Source organism: Papaver somniferum, chromosome 4 (genome assembly GCF_003573695.1).
Source record: "Papaver somniferum cultivar HN1 chromosome 4, ASM357369v1, whole genome shotgun sequence".
Lineage (NCBI taxonomy): Eukaryota > Viridiplantae > Streptophyta > Magnoliopsida > Ranunculales > Papaveraceae > Papaver > Papaver somniferum.
Genome location: NC_039361.1, coordinates 150,063,383 through 150,082,417, shown reverse-complemented (window position 1 = coordinate 150,082,417; position 19,035 = coordinate 150,063,383). Strand labels below are relative to the sequence as shown.

At 37.7% G+C, this 19,035-nt stretch overlaps 1 protein-coding gene and 1 pseudogene across 1 annotated transcript; one reads left to right on the top strand and one right to left on the bottom strand.

Annotated features, from left to right (window-relative positions):
• Positions 1-5,276: 5,276 nt before the first annotated feature.
• On the top strand, positions 5,277-8,280 carry LOC113271557 (annotated as a pseudogene).
• Positions 8,281-8,514: 234 nt separating this feature from the next.
• Positions 8,515-11,094, bottom strand: LOC113271558 (probable inactive shikimate kinase like 1, chloroplastic). Its single transcript, XM_026521456.1, has 10 exons — positions 10,838-11,094; positions 10,267-10,304; positions 10,090-10,144; positions 9,930-10,002; positions 9,736-9,823; positions 9,527-9,609; positions 9,341-9,446; positions 9,055-9,133; positions 8,885-8,949; positions 8,515-8,796 (listed from the first exon to the last, which is right to left on the bottom strand). The coding sequence occupies exons 1-10, from the start codon at positions 11,061-11,063 to the stop codon at positions 8,728-8,730; spliced, it is 882 nt and encodes a 293-aa protein (XP_026377241.1). The 5' UTR covers positions 11,064-11,094; the 3' UTR covers positions 8,515-8,727.
• Positions 11,095-19,035: the final 7,941 nt, after the last annotated feature.

Below are 19,035 nucleotides of genomic sequence, written 5' to 3'. Positions count from 1 at the left end.
GTGACCTGAATTTGATAGTGGATTAGTATTGAGCATGATTGGAGAATGGTCTGAACCCACTGCTAACAGGTGTTTGATGCCATTCTTGTTTTGACCAAAAAATCTCGCACTTGCCAGTCCCCTATCCAGTTTCGCTTCCGTCAACCCACTACCCTGTTTTCTATTAGACCACGTGAATTTATACCCCATACACCCTAGGTCTTCAAGATTTGCAAGTTCTAAAAGTTGTTTAATCTTTTCAGCTTCAGAATTATTGAAACACCCAACCCTTTTTTTCTCCTAGGCATTTAGAGTAAGATTAAGATCGCACATCTTTATCCATTCCCCACTAAAAGAATTGGCCAAACTCGATATGTACTTCCGGAAAGATATCTTTTGTGGCCAGTTGGAGGGGCCATAATTACGAGACAGAACACATTCCTTACTTGTAGCATTATCTAGAACATGGCAGTTTATTAAATTGTCACAAAACAGACCCATTTCAATGCGGATTCCTACTTCTTTTTTTTTTGATGCAAAGAAGAATTGTATTACTAACTGAGTTGAGTTACAAAGTTTCCATCTTCTTCCAAAGCAGAAGCAATAAAAGTTGGAGGACTTATCAACCAAATACTAGAATTTTTAAAAACTCTCGCATGCCTAGCCAATTTGTCAGCTGGCTTATTACATTCCCTACTAATAGACTTGCAGGACCATAATGGTTGTCTGCTTAACATAAACTTAATGTCTATGATAACTGATTGGTTTTCCCAAGCCACAGCGTGATGGTCTCCATTGACTGCATCGACTACAACCTTCGCATCCAGTTCGAAACAAGCTTGTTGTATGCCTATTTCTTGTGCCCATTCCATAGCCATCAGAAGACCTCCACACTCAGCCTGTTCTGCACTCACATATTGATTTGCATAGGCGCATCTCCCACGGTCAAAGAAACCTGCAAAATTACGTAATATTAGTCCTATTCCAGTATGATGAGTATTATGCAATTTCTTATAAGAAGCATCACAGCAAATTGAAATACAAGGAGCATTAGGGGGGTTCCAAGACAAGGGGGTTCTGTTTATTTGTTGAGTGTGTGTATCCTTCTTGTGCTTTAATCTCATGGCCTTTCCTGTCCCCAAATTCAGCAATTGAGCACACTTTACTACACCCACTGCATTTGGTTGAATGTCTTGGAAGGTATGACAACATCTAGCCTTCCAAATTTCCCATGCCGTGTTTGCCATTCTCACTATCCAATCATCAACGAGATCAACCATTGTATCCTTAAACCAACTTTTGATCCACTCTGCAACATTCCCATTACTTCTTTGTATGATGTGTAATCCACCTGGAACAGTGAGCCATACAGCCCTAGAGAAACTGCATTCCATAAGAATATGGCTTGTGGTTTCTATCCCTTGGTTGCATATGTTGCAGATGTTCCCTCTACAACCCATAACTCTAGCCATTCTTTCGTTTGAAGGGATAATATCAGTTAAACACTTCCAAAGGAAATGTTTAACCCTCGGCAAAGTATCAATACTCCAGAATTTCTTCCAGAATCTTGCTATATTCGCATCATAAGTAACAACACCACTATTTTTGATGTCTAACAACTTACGATATGCAGACTTGACAGTGAATTGTCCATCCCTTGTAAGAGTCCAAATTAGTCTGTCCTCGCAACTCCAGGGAATACGAATGTTGAGAATTATATCAGAATCATCTTGGTTGAAGAGGCGCTGTATAAGTTGAATATTCCAGGACTTAAGACTGTTGATCAATTAATTCTGACACATATCTGTAGTTGCTTGCTTTTACTGGTGACATTGGTGATGGTGGTTTGTTAGTGCCTGGCAACCAAATATCTTCCCACATTAAAATTTTATTTCCATTGCCAACAATCCACAAACTAAACTCCTTGATAAAACCCATCATATTATAGACACTTTGCCAAGCCCACGAAGCATTTTTCTTCTTTTTTGCGTGCAGTGCATTTGCGTCTGCGAAGTAACATTGTTCCATAACATTTGACCAGAGATGATCTTCTTTATTGCATAACCTCCATGCTGTTTTGGTAAGTAAAGCTTTGTTGAATACTGAGAGATCACGGAAACCCATACCCCCTTGTATTATATTCTTTCCAACTGAAGGCCAAGACATAAAGTAGAAACCCTTTCCATCTTCTTTTTTCCACCAGAAGGATCTTTGGACTTTTTCCATTTCCTTAATAGTGGTTTCTGGTAACTTAAAGACGCCCATGTGATGAGACGGCATAGTACTGAGAACACTTCTAATCATAACAGATCTGCCTACTTTACTTGGTTTATGAACTTTCCATTCCATTTAGACAGTCTTGCTGTCATTGTTTCCACTAACCTTAAGAAGGAACTTGTTTTCTTTCGGTTTAAGAATAAGGGAATTCCAAGGTACTTTTCATCTAGTGTCATCTTCTTCATTTTCAGCCTTCTCAGCAACATACGGCAGTGTCTTGGATGGATGTGTTTCGAGAAGAACACAGCAGACTTTTGAAAATTTATCTGTTGTCCCGATATCTCACTGAATTTGTCAACTACATCAAACAATGTGTTAACATTTTGAATATCTGCCTTTGCAAACAACAATGCGGATTCCTACTTTCCAAGCAACAACTAGTCCTCTCGCAAACCCAATGGGTTCACTATGAATAAAACTTATAATTTAGACCCAATATGACTCTACTCACAAATTATCTTTTGTTCTTAGTTTCACTTAAGAATGTAATGTCAGGGTCATGGTCATGGTCATGGTAGTTAACCATATCTTTTTAAGTGTGATTGGGCAGCATCATTACCCAATCCTTGACAATTCCAACTAAGCACTTTAAGGTTACCAACATAATGCATATAATGATTGTTAAACAAATGGAATTTGAAGCACACTATAAGATTATGATTGGAGTTACGGTATGCACTGAGATTACCAAAGTGATTTAGATAATTGGGATAAAAAAACATGCATTGTAGAGTATTTAGGATGAGAAACATTTTGTACCTGAATACCATGGCCGGTGGGAATATTCTGGTGTGTCAGTTGTGAGCCTTTCATCCCATCAGTTGCTTTGTCCACCATAGTACTCTGAGACCGGATAATGGTTCCACCCATCGGAGAAATTGTAACACCCGCAGAGGAATTAAGATCAAAAGAAGCTTTTTCTGGTTGTATGGCTTTTTTGTATGTCTGTGGTAACTGATTTGTGGTTGTTCCAATGTTAAACAGGTTTCCATCTTGAATAGGAAGCTGACCATCTCATTCCATATTGTTGCATCTTCAGAGAATTTACCACATTCCGTGGTTCATCCTGATCCATCTTCCTCTTTGCTAGAGAAAGTTTAGTTCCATGCACATTTCTTATTACAGATATCGTCTTAGACTGTGATCCTCCTTTTTTCTTTTATAACTCGTGTTAGTTTTTCTAGCATATTTCCTCCTCACCTCAAAATGCTTCGCCGTACTATCTGGCACTCTTTCAGTAGAAGTTACCTGACAGTCAGTAGCACTGGTTGACACTTTGCATTCTTCCTTCTTGTCTTCCATTTGCACCTTGTTCTGTTTTTCCCTAATTATGGATTTTTCTGCTCCTTTCTCCACAATTAGGTGTGCGCTCTCATAGTTTACTCTATTCCACTTTCCAACATCAAGATATCCTGGCTTAAGGAGCCAGAGTTCTGTTTTTCCTGCCTCCCTTTCCACCCAAATGATTTCATGCTGAGAGAATACAGCTCCAACACTTCTTCCTTCGATTTCAGCCCCTCTTTTTAGCATCGTTGCATCACTACTTGGAGGGACAAAATTCTATTTTTCCTGACCCCCTCACTCACTATTTCATTGATTTTTTAACTAATTCTATCAGTAGACCACTCTTGTAGTTCTTTTCTTTGCAGACGCTTGCGTTCTATAGACGCATAACATCCTAGTCCAGAACGTAACGTCTATGAATGCTAAGATTTTTCGCATCGTAGTTCACTCGTGTAAAAATGTATTCAGAGTGGGGATGAATGCATATCTATTTTCCCTGGAGCTCAAAACGTACGGATTCACAGTGTTGCATGTAGTCGACATGGTATAAGGCAATGCTTTCTTCTAATTGCAAAGCGTTACGCATACGACCAAGTAGGGGTGTTTTAACTGCACTAAAAGGTCCAAAACATTCCCATGTAAAGACATTAAAGTTCCAGAAATTAAACTCACTTATCAAGAACAAAAAGAGCAACAGTTACAGGGACCGGCAGAATCCTTTTGTAAGAATGTGCTAGAAGTTGCTCTTGGTCCAGTACTCCCTCCAACTTGTTTATAGAAATTGCAATACTTAAAAGAGGAAGGATCCCCTTACACTTTTATTATCACACTATCTCATACGTCGGGCGATATCTTTGCAAACCAAAATCAAACCGTAACGGATTTGAAGCTAATATTTTGGGGATATGTTCCTTTTACCAAGTTATACATGCCTACCAAAAATAAGCTCATTTCGAAATATAAAACTATTCACAATCTACCGGTCTTAATTTCGACGGCTAGAAATCTGTTGGTTTTCAACGGCTCATTTTCAAAGTAGTAGATGGCGGTGTTATGTCTCGGAATACGCTCATTTTTGGTCAGTAATCAGTATGTAGAATTTGGTAAGAGGAACATATCCCCAAAATATTAGCTTCAAATCCGTTACGGTTTGGTTTTTATTCGCAAAAATGACGCCCAACGTGTAAGATAGTCTGATAATAAAAGTTTGAGGGGATCCCTCCTCATACTTAAATCTTAGACATACAAAACATAACTTGATCACTACTAAGCCGGTTGGCATATGCTTTCAAGTGCTTGCTCAAAAGGCGATTTAATTCAGATAATGCAATTACATTTGCTTCTAACCCGAGGAGGGTATGTTACAGATTTACAGAAAAAGGAAAATTCATAATGATAATAATTTTTTCTTTTTTTTTTGATCGGTAAAGAATTTGATGCCGGCGAGTTTCGAACTCTGATCATTGGTTTCATCATCCAATAATTTTACCACTGTACTACAGTGACACCGGCCATAATGGTGATAATTACATGGAGAGTTAGACATAACCGTAGATGATCATTACTTATGGATCATTTTGAGAGAGCTGAAAGGATGATATCTTGGTTTTCTTGTTATTGGTTGAGTTTAGTAGTTATCTCTCAGCTGAATGGTCTAATAATTAGAGTTTATATTTTACAATAATTAACTGAAATAAAATTCTTAAACAGTTATTAGCAATTTAGCTCAAGCCACCACATCCTACATGAATTCTTTATTACTTTCATGATCATTCCATAGAAAATCTCTAATTGCTCTATCAATTTGATCTATGACTGACATAATGTATAGAGCCATTAAAATGGACTTGATGACATCCACTTGATTCGGCCCTTTGTACAATTAGCATCCACTTGATTTACTCAGATACATGTCACCCAAAAGCATCCAGAGTGTTTGGGCGTCCGATAATTTTTCCTTTAAAATATGGCAATCCTTGACATGCCGTGAGAAATCCGTTGAGACATGTCAAAACATTGAGTCCGATTTGGTGCGCACTCTCTTACGAGTGGTCGCTTGGAGCATTTTGTCGGATGACTGGAAGAAATCCTGGCATAGTAAACAGTTAGCAAAGTTTTCCCTTTCTTCTGGTGGGATAAGCAGATGCGTATCCTGCTGCTCACTGAGGTTGACTCTAGTGTATTTTTGCAACACTTTACTACCATAATCGTTTCATTAGAACTTCTCGTCTTTTTCACGGTATCTTTTCTTAAGCCGCAAGAGAGTGCAAAAAACTTGGAGAACAATCCTCACTTCTTTTCTTGTGAAAGAGGGTTCAAACTTCAAGCCAAAACCATAAAACCCCAAACAAAATTCTACATCAAAACCTCTCTCTAATTCTTCCTTCTGAAATCAAGTCTAATTGTTAATGGCGACTTCGATTCTCCTTAGATCAGCTCGATCAGCTCTAAAATCTACTGATTTAGCTTCTAGATGTCTGCCTGCAACTGGTGCAGCAGCATGGACTGCTAGAACATTGAGTCAGAGATTGGGCAGTGTAGCTAGATTATTCAGCTCAAAACCTCTTGGTGATGATGTGATTGGTATTGATCTTGGAACTACCAACTCGTGTGTGGCAGTGATGGAAGGAAAGACCGCCAAGGTGATTGAAAATTCTGAGGGAGCACGAACCACACCTTCCGTTGTTGCCTTCACTCCCAAGGGAGAATTTCTTGTGGGTGTTCCAGCCAAGCGTCAGGCAGTGACTAACCCAACCAACACCATCTCCGCAACAAAGCGTTTGATTTCTAGTCGTTTCGATGACCCCCAGACACAGAAAGACATGAAGATGGTACCATACAAGATTGTTAAGGCTCCAAATGGTGATGCGTGGGTTGAGGCTAATGGCCAGACGTACTCACCCAGCCAAATTGGTGCTTTTGTACTTACTAAGATGAAGGAGACCGCAGAGGCCTATCTTAACAAGAGTGTCTCCAAAGCTGTCATCACAGTTCCTGCTTACTTCAATGATGCACAGAGACAAGCTACAAAGGATGCAGGGAGAATTGCTGGTTTAGATGTTCAGAGAATCATCAATGAGCCAACTGCAGCTGCTCTTTCTTATGGGCTTAACAATAAGGAGGGACTCGTAGCAGTTTTTGATCTTGGTGGTGGAACCTTTGATGTTACTATCCTTGAGATCTCCAACGGTGTTTTTGAGGTAAAAGCTACAAATGGTGATACATTCTTGGGTGGAGAAGATTTTGACAACACCCTGTTGGAGTACTTGGTCAGTGAGTTCAAGAGAACTGAGTCAATTGTTCTGTCAAAGGATAGATTGGCACTTCAGAGGCTTAGAGAGGCAGCTGAGAAAGCTAAGATTGAACTGTCATCTACCACCCAGACTGAGATCAACTTTCCTTTCATCACGGCTGATGCTTCAGGAGCTAAGCACTTGAACATCACATGACTAGGTCGAAGCTTGAGTCGCTGGTGAATCATTTGATTGAAAGAACCAAGAACCCATGCAGGAGCTGTTTGAAGGATGCGGGTGTGTCGGTGAAAGACATTGATGAGGTTCTTCTTGTTGGAGGAATGACAAGAGTACCTAAAGTGCAAGAAGTAGTGTCTGAGATCTTTGGTAAGATTCCAAGTAAAGGGGTTAATCCTGACGAGGCTGTTGCTATGGGTGCTGCCATCCAGGGCGGTATCCTACGTGGAGATGTCAAGGAACTTCTGTTGTTGGATGTCACTCCTCTGTCTCTTGGTATTGAGACTGTTGGTGGAATCTTTACTAGGTTGATCAACAGAAACACAACCATTCCAACAAAGAAGAGTCAGGTGTTTTCTACAGCAGCTGACAATCAGACTCAAGTTGGTGTACGTGTGTTGCAAGGTGAACGTCAGATGGCTTCTGACAACAAGTTACTGGGAGTATTTGAACTTATGGGTATCCCTCCTGCACCCAGAGGGTTGCCCCAGATTGAAGTCACTTTTGATATTGACGCCAACGGTATTGTAACTGTATCTGCCAAGGACAAACAATCTGGTAAAGAGCAACAGATTACCATCCAATCATCTGGAGGTCTTTCTGAGAGTGGCATTGAAAAGATGATTAGAGAGGCAGAATTAAATGCTCAAAAGGATCAAGATAGGAAGTCCTTGATAGACATGAAGAACAGTGCAGATACCAGTATCTACAGCATGGATAAGAGCTTGTGTGAATACAAAAACAAGATCCCAGCAGAGGTTGCAAAGGAGATCGAGGACGCCATATCTGACCTCAGACATGCATCTGCAGGAGATAATGTTGACGAGATCAAGGCCAAGCTTGATATTGCAAACAAGGAAATCTCTAAGATTGGTCAACACATGTCTGGCGGTTCAGGTGGTGACTCTTCTGCTTCATAAAACGGTGCCAAAGGTGGTGAGCAACCTCCAGAGGCAGAGTACGAAGAGGTGCAGAAATAAAGCTGGAAAGATTGTGCTAGAACAGTGGACGGGATTAAGTTTGGAGGTAAAGATGCAGGGGTGAGGGTATGTGATGGTGATACTTAGGTTCAAGAGTGAGTGAATCATAATAATCTAAGTTTCTTGGATACTACTTATATTTGTTGACCTTGTTTTTTATTCAGGTACTATGTTAGGCTAGGTTCCATTTAAACATTGCGCAGAGATCTACATTGTTTCTTTTTCTTACTTTTGATATTGCGGATGCAATTAAAACTTCCAAAGGGAGTAAATATGTTTAAACTGGTAACTTAAAAGGGAATGAATATTAAATATAGTTTACTTGGCAAGCCTTTAAAGAAAGATATATTCTGAACATAAATTGTGGGGCATTACAAACCCTACAGTCATACTCTCTAGTCCTACTCCTACAGGTTTAGAGCTGTATCCTACTTTGGTTTCCTTCTGTTTTATAAAATGCCACAGTGCTTAAAAACGAAACGCTCCATAACATACTAATCCCTGCTCTTAGAGTTTTCCTTTACTTGCTCTAAGCTTTCTATTTCCATTTATGTGCCTATAACATTAAAGACGTTTTACGACAAACAAGTAACCGTGTTGATTTCCTTGTCAACTCAATTCAAGATCCACTTATTAATTTACAGGGTCATAATATAAACAATTGACAGTGGAAATGGGCTTCTTACTAGGAAGTGTTCGGCGAAGAAGACATCTTTGAAAAATCTTCAGTCTCTGGCTCAAAATGGTCTTGCAGCTTCTTCCATCATCTTCTTCACTCTTGTTAGTTTCTCAATCTCCTTTAGCACCTGCAAATGTAAAAAGACAGTGAAGAAGAAGCTCCAACTGAAACATTGTTTACTCATTGTTCATTCAATACAAAACTTTTGTAGATACCTCTAGCGCAACATCCTCTGTAGTCACATTGTTTGTGTCCTCGTATCCTAATTTATAAGCCAGATCTGCCATATCAAAGGAATGCCCTTATAAAATCTTACTGTCTAACATCAAACAAATAACTTTAAACTATACGTAGTACAAATTATTACACCAAGAAAATACTTTACTTTGGAGTGAGATCCTTCCGTCTGCTGTTGCATATCCATCTTTCATTTCCTTGTACAGTTGATTTAGCTTCATCATCACCTGTTAATTACAGAGGATCCAAAATTGTAGACCATATTACAAGTGAGTTGACAGTAACAAAATTTGGCTTGATAGTAACAAACGAATTTAGAAGTTGATTTGCCTCCAGTCAATGTTCTAAAATCATGGGGCACATACTCAATGCGACATAGTATGCGAACACAGAGAGAGTTACAAAAAGAAGACAATAGAGGGGAAAGAATTGACCTCGTCTGAAGTGAAAGGACCCTTATCACCACTTTCAATCACTTCTGCAGCTAGAGTTTCCAAGGGAACATCTATCCAAATTGAAATTCCATACCTCACTAGTGAACTGCATTAGTTTGAACAAGAAGCGTGATTACTGCAAGTGGATTAAAGTAACCATTGATAAGATTTTTTTCAAATTCTTACAGATTAGTTGAGCTCTGTACTGCACCATCTCCAGCGCAAACCACCAAACGGCCCATGGATGATAATTGCTTGAGTACTTCAGTCTATCATTAAAAATCGCACACTGTTAGATATGAAGTAACCAATTTAGCTTTCACCATGAAATCTAATAGAATCTGTGATAGTACTGCATTCTAATGATAAGAAACCAGTGGTGAAAATAGTTAGACCTCGGATTCACGGTATCCTTTCTCATCACTCTCTTTAAAATCCCTGGCAGCTTGTTCACCACCAGCCACTTCCTCAACCAAGCTATCACTACATACACGCAATTAGAACAGACTTCTCTCAGGTTGAAACTCCACAGAGTTTTACCACATTAAGTAGATATACAATCAGAAGTAGGAAATCCATATGGCTATACCTATCAAAGTAGTAATATCTCAATGCATCTGCTAATACTTTTCCCAAGTTGGTTTTCATAGTGCTTTTCATGCCTGGTAATAAACGCAGTAAATGCATAATTTTATCGGTTTCATTGTGTATACTTTTACCGCATGCAGTAATAGGCCAGTGGCACTTACCAAGTAGAAATATTATAGTTCCTTTTAGCCCAGGTGCCACCTCCACCGCCTTATTCTGCAGTAGCACAATGACACCCAACCAAAAAAGATGTATATGCTTGGTCATAAACTAAAATGTCAAAAACTAAAAGAACAAACCAATTCGACACTATATTCAGGTAGGTATCGTATTATTACCTTCAACTCGAGTGATTGGTTACTCTCTGTAGTGGTACCTACAAATTGTAATTCAAGATGGAATTAACATAATTGAGATTAATGTTCCAATATAAGATATCTAGAGCAAAGGGACTGAGAAATAAACCAAGGGAGATAAATTTAAACTTGGCTGTGCTCCCCCTAGGTCCATTTTAAGAGTCTGTACAAAAGCATTGGTCGACACAAAAAGGCCACACATATCAAGTCTAGAAAGCAACTCAAAAACACAACTGAAGTTAACTCTAAATGTAGTCTCTACTCTGGATGATGAATGGATTAGTAAAGATTAGTAGCCGAATTCATAAAGATTTATAGATTCCAAAAGAGAAAGAAAGGGTTTTCTTCAAGCCTACAGGGTTTGAAGTAGTTGCAAGTCTACAGGGTTTGAAGTAGCTGAATTCATAAAGATTTATAGATTCCAAAACAAAAAAAAGAAAGGGTTTTCTTCAAACACCTTCAGATCACCACACTAAATTTACAGTCATAGTAACCAGTCCATGCCAATAAGCAAATGATTAACCAGAAAGGGGAGATGAAAAAGAAAACCAACCTGAGACTTCATTAGTAGAGCTAAGAGAGCAGACTTTTGTGGATGAAGAGTGTAAGTGTATTTTTGCAGAGTTTGAAGCTTTATGAAATCCATTGTAGTAATTCCTTGTTAAGGAAATTACAGAATTGGAAGAAGAAGATGAAGATGAAGAAAAAGAAAAAGAATGAGAAAATGGTGGAAGAGATGAGAATTGAAGATATCTAGTTGAATTGATAAGACTCGTCATCTCTCTCTCCCACTCTAACTGAAAACTTAAAATGTGAAATGAAGAAGAATGAAAGAGAAATAGAGAAATGGACTTTTAACGGGTACTTCGGCCCAATACTTTTTAATTGCTTAACAAATAACAATGAAATACAGTACTTTTGGGCTCCTTGAATTTTAGGAAGTGAAAACTACAGAGAGACCCATTCTCCTAGACTTTTCTACTATGAAACCCACGCTCAGAAAAACACAGGCGCGCACCCATTTTCTGGAAGAAAATTATTCTCAAACCCATAATTTCTGAAATTATGTTTCGGTCTTTTTTCTTCTTCTTCTTCTCAGATTCGTATCTCCCTACAACTTTGTTTCCTATCTATCGGCGGAGTCCAAAATCTCGATTGAGATTAGAAATTGCAGTAACCAAGTTGGGTTCGTTTGTCAACTGGATTGGCTGTATTCAAGGGTTCGTTTGTGATTCGAATCATCTACAGTTGAGGTAATGTTTGAGAGGAAGAAGTTAGGGTCTGATCTGTTGATGTAATTGATTATGAATGAAGTTTTAGAAGATCAGATAAGGAATTTGGTGAAGTTGCAAAACTGAAATCAAAAAAGAAAAGGGGATCTGGGACTGATTGATTAAATGGGTTTTGGTGGTTGTGTTCGAAGAATCGGGAGCTCGAGATGATGTAGAAGTTTGGGTTGTATTTTAACTCAAGAGAGCCAGGAAAGAAGAATTTCTTACATCCCCTCTTTTCTATGTCCAAGAGATGTTGTTGTTGTGGTTGATTGTGACAGTAAATGATGATGAATGAGTCTAGTTTATAATTCCTGGAAGAAGTGGAGTTATTGGGCTGTGTTGAATGTGAAATTGCAGGAATTGGAGAGCTGAAGGAGATGGTTTCTCAACATACACCAACACCATCAGGTAGCGTATATCAACTATTCGACAGAAAAGCTGAACCACCATCTTATTACCACCTAGTTCGCAGCTGTTACAATGGTTGCTGCTATGGACATTGTTGATTATCTGGGTCGTGAAAGAAGAGGAGAAGAAACAAATGCTGCTGCAGATGTTTGTGTGGGTGCTGTGTGTTGTTGCCGTAGGTTTGAAACCATCAAGATATCGAAGGATACATGTTGTCTATGGTGAGGGTTTGGTACAGTTCTGGCATCGAGAAAAGAAGGAAGAAAAGGGTTCATAATGATTCGCAAATTTGGTTAGTGCTGTGGAAGATTTGGTCAAGGCTAAACAACAAGAACATAACCAGCTGCAGCTGCTTGACCGCACCGTTTCCTTGCTAGTTTGTTGTGCGTTTGTGGGATGAGTACAAGGGTTGTTTGCAGCGGATGTGGCGTTAATTAGAAGCCAGTAGGGTGAGCTAACTTGGGTACCAATTTGTTTCAGCATCGGATAGAGTTTGGGTCCTTGAAAATAGCTTAGAAAGAGTGTAGCTGCCGTCAGTTTTATGAGATGAATGGCCGCAGATTGGTGTTGTTTAGTGTTTGTACCGAACAAGGATTGTTGGAGGCGGTTTATGGTGTGACATTACAGGGTTTAGCACATCAGGTTTTGACATAAGAAGCATTATCAACGACAGCTTGGTTTGCTGCCAGGATTTGACTTGAATCTATGATGTTTTATTCTACGTCTGCAACAATGGATATGAGGGTGTGCTTGTTGTCCGAGATTGAAGAGTCTGATTTTTGTCGAGATATAGATGGGGAGCTGTGAAGTTGGTGGCTAGTTATGCATGACACGTTGTTATGACTGCATAACATGTCAAGATCAGATTTGGTTTTTAATCTGTTGGGTGTTGTTTTAAGTTGTTATGCAGCTATGAAAATGGATGCATAACCTGTTATGCATCTACAAAATTTGTTGCATAACTTGTTATGCAGTCCAGAAAACGGTTACATAGCACGTTATGCATCAACTTTTTCGTCACTATTGAAACCAACAAAAACAAAGACTGCACAACTTGTCATGCACCTACAATAATATCTGCATAACATGTTATGCAGTCGTGAAAATTGATGCATAACCTGTTATGCATCCGAAAATATGGCTGCAAAATGCATTATGCATCGAGAAATTTGTTGCACGATCTTTTATGCATCGAGAAAATAGATGCATAACCTGTTATGCATCCGAAAATATGTTTGCATAATGCATTATGCATCAATTTTTTATGTACGCACTAAAATCAACCAAAACAATGGCTACATAACTTGTTATAGATGCATAACTTTGTTATGCAAATGCATAATTTTTTATGTAGTCGAGAAAATGGTTGCATAATTCGTTATGCGTCTGCAGAATGTGTTATGCATCTTTTTTGGTGGCTGCATAATAGTTATGTAGTCAGTTTTCGAAATTTTTCCTAAAATGATGATCACCTCCGATTTTTTCGTGAATTTTTTTTTTAATATTGTTGTTTGTACTCGTTGCGTAGCTCTCTTAAAAGGATTTCCAACGATATAAAATTTGTAAAATTCCAAGGCGCGGATTTTTAGATATGTTATATCCAAGTTGCGTTGCCAATTATACCCCTGATGCATAACTCGTCATGCGGATGCATAATCCGTCATGCATACATTTTTAATAATTTCATATAATTATGGGTGTCACGGTACCTAAAATTAATTGTGGGCCTGAGAATGAGAATATTTTTTTTTGGTCTCCCCCTAATTTCCCCTTTTAGGAAACCTGTTTTGAGGCGAGCTACATTTTTTTGAGGCATACTAAATAATGCCAAAATAGGATCACTAAATAAAAAACAACATCACCTCTTATCCATCCTTTTTGATAATGGCATAACTATCCTTACATAATTAATGTTAATGATTATGGTTAGATTTGGTTAATTAGGAATTTTAAGGATTGATTAAAAATTAAATTATTAGTGTTAAATTAGTAAAGAAATCAAATTTATGTGAGAGAATTAAAATTTTTGAGAGGAAGAAAAAGTGAAAAAAAAACTTGGATTTTGAGATCTTAGTGATTCGAAGTGACCAAAATGTGTGATTCAAATCAGGGGCAGACTTCTATACGAGGTTTAATGTCCTTTTTATAAGTTGAATCTATCAAAAATTTGAATTTTAAAACCCAGATCTACTGATCAGATGAACAGTTCGACTGACAAGTTATCAGCCGAACTTTACTCTGTAACTCATGAATTTAGGTTCGGCTGATTCGAACAAAATCGTTGTTAGCCGAACCTAGGTGTATTTCCAAAAAACAGAGGTTCGGCTGATATCTTGTCAGCCGAACTTCACTCTGTAACTGACGAATTTAGGTTCGGTTGATTCGAACAAAATCTAGCAAAATCGCATTAGCCGAACATAGTGTTTCTCTAAATCATATACTAGATTCGGCTCAAAATTGATATTCCAAGATCAGCCGAACTGACCTTCTGAAAACCCTAATTTCATCTTTGAAATCATATTTTATCGATCAAACAAAATAAAATCGTTCAAAAACAAGATGGGTTTGTTACAAATGCATTCTAAAATACGTATAAGAGCAATTGAGATTTGGATTTCGCACTCCAACATCGCTCACTTCGATTCGTGTATCCTTTGATTGATTGATTGCTTGATCGAATTAGAGTCCAAAATGTTTAAGTTTAAAGGTTATTTTGATTTTTGATTTTAGGTTTATGAGGATAAGGGCGCTCTAGTAATTAGATTTTTTAAGGATATATAAGTAATTGCATTACCTTTAGACACCCCTTATAAAACCACTCTAGATGGGATAATAAATAAGTATGCCTCAAAAAAAATCAGTATGCCTCAAAACAGGTTTCAATTTTAGAGGAGGGACTCCTTTATTTTATTTTGGGAAAATTAGGGGCAGGCCCAAAAAAAATAATATTCTCATTGTCAGGCCCACAATTAATTTTTAGTTCCCTGACACCCATAATTATATGAAATTATTAAAAGTGTCTGCATGACGGGTTATGCATCAGGGGTATAATTGATAATGCAACTTGGATATAACATATCTAAAAATAGGCGCCTTGGAATTTTACAAATTTTATATAGTTGGAAATCTTTTTAAGAGAGCTACGCAACGAGTACAAACAACAATATCAATTTTTTGTTTTTCACGAAAAAATCGGAGGTGATCATCGTTTTAGGGAAAATTTTCGAAAACTGACTACATATTCATTATGCATCCTCCAAAAAAAGATGCATAACACATTATGCAGACGCATAAAGAATTATGCAACCATTTTCTCGACTGCATAACAAAGTTATGCATCTATAACGAGTTATGTAGCCATTGTTTTGTTGATTTTAGTGCGTACATAAAAAATTGATGCATAATTGGTTATGCAGCCATATTTAAGGATACATATCAGGTTATGCATCCATTTTCTCGATGCATAAAAGATTATGCAACAAATTTCTCGACTGCATGATGCACTATGCATCAATTTCAATTTCACACAAAATAACAAAGATGACGGATAATGTGTTACACATCCATTTTTTCGACTGCATGACATGTTATGCACTCATAACAGCATCATCTTCTTCTTCTTCGTTGTTCATCGTCCCAGCTCAAATAAGCTTTATTATTATTCCCTGTATTTTCTAAATCTCAAGTCAAATTTTCTTCTTGTTCTACTTGATTGAAACAATTACAAACCCTATCTCCATCTCAAAACACATCTCAGATCTATCTTCTCAATTATAATACCTAATTAAAAAAAAAACCATTCATACTTCTTTCGAAAATAACAAAACAGCAAGATCTCGATTCATCTCAGAACATCACCTCAAACCCTAACTTTCGATTTCATTCATCTATTGTTTCCAATCTTCATGTGATTATATTGTCTATCAATATTATTGATCGTAAGTCACAGTTGGGAGGAAAAACAGAAAAATAATTGAAGAAGAAATTCCCGTGAAGAAGAAGAAAAAAAAATGATACGAAGAAATCAAATTTTATAAATTGTGGGTTTGGGAGAAATTTTCTCACGAAAATTGGGTGCGCGCGTAAACTTTTCTGCCCGTGGGTTTCACGGTGTAGAAAATCTGTAGATGGGTCTCCCTGTAGTATTCACTTTTATTTTTTGTGAATAAGACGTTTTAGCTAAGACTCAGAATGAGTCTGAATTACATCAATAGTAGAGCTATATAATATGGAGATATGAGATAGGCCTCTCCGGATATTAGAATTATCTACTGACAATTTGTGTTGAATACGTTGTAGCGGAGTATCATCCTAATCCATGAATTCCTATCGTCTCTGCTTCTTGAGGATCTGGGCTGATAGAGGGTCCTGCTCTTCCTCCTTCAAAAGTTCTTGCGTCGCTTCCTATCGGATCGATGGAGGAGATAATGAGAAAGATAGGGATACGATTCTTTTCCTTTACATTTTCCTTTCAAATTTGACCCATATTGATCGATTGGTAGTGCGATTCCTTTTTCAGATAAGATATGGAAACAATTTTCCGAAGAGGGTGATAATACAAAATCAGGTATTGAAACTTTGAAAGCAGGTTCAGAAAGAGTTACTGGCGATTCAAAATTTTAAATAATTTTATTCGAGGCAGGAGTAAAGACAGTTGGATTTGAAATTTTGAGTAAAGAAGAAATAGAGGAAACAAAAATTGGGCATTAAAATGAATCCCCAGCATTTTCATAAGAGGAAAAAGACGATTCAAAATCCGAATTAAAAGAAGCATTTTCGGCCTTTACTGGATTAGTAATATCCTGTAGCAAACCGGTACCGAGCAACGATTCGGATTCAATAACTCTGACCGTTTCAATGACTCGGTATGTATCCGAGTTAATGGAACGGACTGATTCAGAAGAAGGCTGAGGAGACAAATTATAGTTCCCAGGCACACTGAGAGGAATTGTGTGTTTTCCTAATATGGAATCAGATACTAGGTAGCTAGGGGCATATCAAAGTCCAATTCTTCAGCAAGATTTGGAGCCGAAATAGTCTCGGTATCTTCAGAAATTTCATATTCCGACTGAATAGACTGACTGAGAGGTATCATGAGCATCGAAGATGGATAAGATAGAATCCAATGAAGAAGATTCACCACTATGATTAACATCTTTTGGGTTCCAAATCTGCATCAGAGAATCATTAAGGAAAAAAATATCATCATTAGGATATGGAGAACCTATTGTCATGTCATATATATCTTCTAGATTTTTATTCTCGAGAATGGCGCAACTTCCCTTCTTATTCCAAACTTAAGCCAGTAATCCCAAAATTTTAAAGGATATTCGGATAGTTGAAGTACAGGTCAGTGACCGGAAAATTCCCTACTTTGACTAACATATGATCTATCAATAGTTTTTCGATATTTACCCATACAAGGACTCTTGGAAAGAAATCTGGAAAAGAAACATAACTATCTACACATACTTTCCTAATTTACTAGCAATCATACCTATCATTTGTCTGCTTCTACGCTCATGCTTAGCATTTAGAATGCTATCCCAAATTGAAATATCCTTAACATAATTTGTGGATATGTTCATTCAAAGATAAGCAAATGTATCTGCCATTACATTTCCGAAGGGGTACCATGGACCATTTTAAATAATCGTATGATAATCCCCTTGATATTGAAAACAAGGGATGAAAAAGATTAGGGTCAACTTCTCTAATTTGATAGGTTATATTTGGACCCAAAAAATGAGATAAAGCTCCTCTTATCTCCCAATGGTTGTAAAGCTCAGTTGAGAAAATTCTTGCAAGAGTACTATAATCTTTTACACCATAGTCTCAGATGAATTCAGAAGGAGCTGGATGAAGACCAATATTAATATGATTCACATAACGTTGGGCTAAAGATAAACCACTAAGATGTATATATAGATCATGGGCATTAGACATGATGAAAAACTAAAAAGAAAAAAGAAACATAATAGCTTAAGAGAAAGTTGAAAACCAGTTTTATGCTTGTTCAGAGAGGTTTAGGGGTATATATCTAGGAAAGAGTGAGGGATATTAACTACTAAAATTTAAATAGGTCCTCTGAGCTGTATCAGACCCGTGACTAAAATAAATCAACCAAGAGTTGGATACTTAAAAATTTTGCACCAATTAGCAAGCCACAAGTGATAAGCATGTAAATGTTACATTTTGTACCCATATTCATATTAGCCAGGATACAATATTTTAGTTGCTAATACTATTTTAGTGCTTTTGTAGAAAGTACAAGTGAATTCGATCATCAGGCGAATAAACAGCAAAATGTGAGACTTAATGGTGTTTGCGACGAAAATTGCGAAATGTGGTTGGCCTGATATTTCCATATATCAGCAACCACAATGATGAAATGTGGTTGGCCTGATATTTTCATATATCACCAACCACAATGATGAAATGTGGTTGGCCTGATATTTTCATATATCAGCAACCACAATGATTAAACGGGGTTGGCTTGGTATTTCTATATATCAGCAACACTTATTATGCTGGCCTGATATTTCTATATATCAACAACACTTATTATGCTGGCCTGGTATCTCCACATATCAGCAACATGGAATCATTTCACGGCTAGAGAAAAATTGAATGAAAGTATTCCTTGTACGTGTATTTCACTGGCAGTCTCAACGCCACGTGCTTGCTATCTTGGCTTCAAGCAGAAAGAAATCTGAAGACAAAAGAAATATTATTTTAAAAGATGTTACCGAGTGTTATCTCTTCTCACTGGTTTAACTAAGGGAGGATGGTGCTCACTAGAGCAGCAGTTCTTTGTGAAGGGTTATTATGGAGCTGTATCATCGAGTCTTGGTGGATGAATTAAATGTGGCAGTTCTCCAACACATGTCGTCTCTTTATGGAGAAAGGTGCTGTGTTGGTTAGCTAGGGTTTGTGGTAAATCGAGTATACAGCAAGGACGTGAATGAAGATGGAGTCGAGCTGGTGGTGTATGCAGTTGCTGAGATGGAGACTCCGGAGATGAACTGGAAAGCTGAGATGTGAATGGAGAAAATAAATTGCGAAGAAG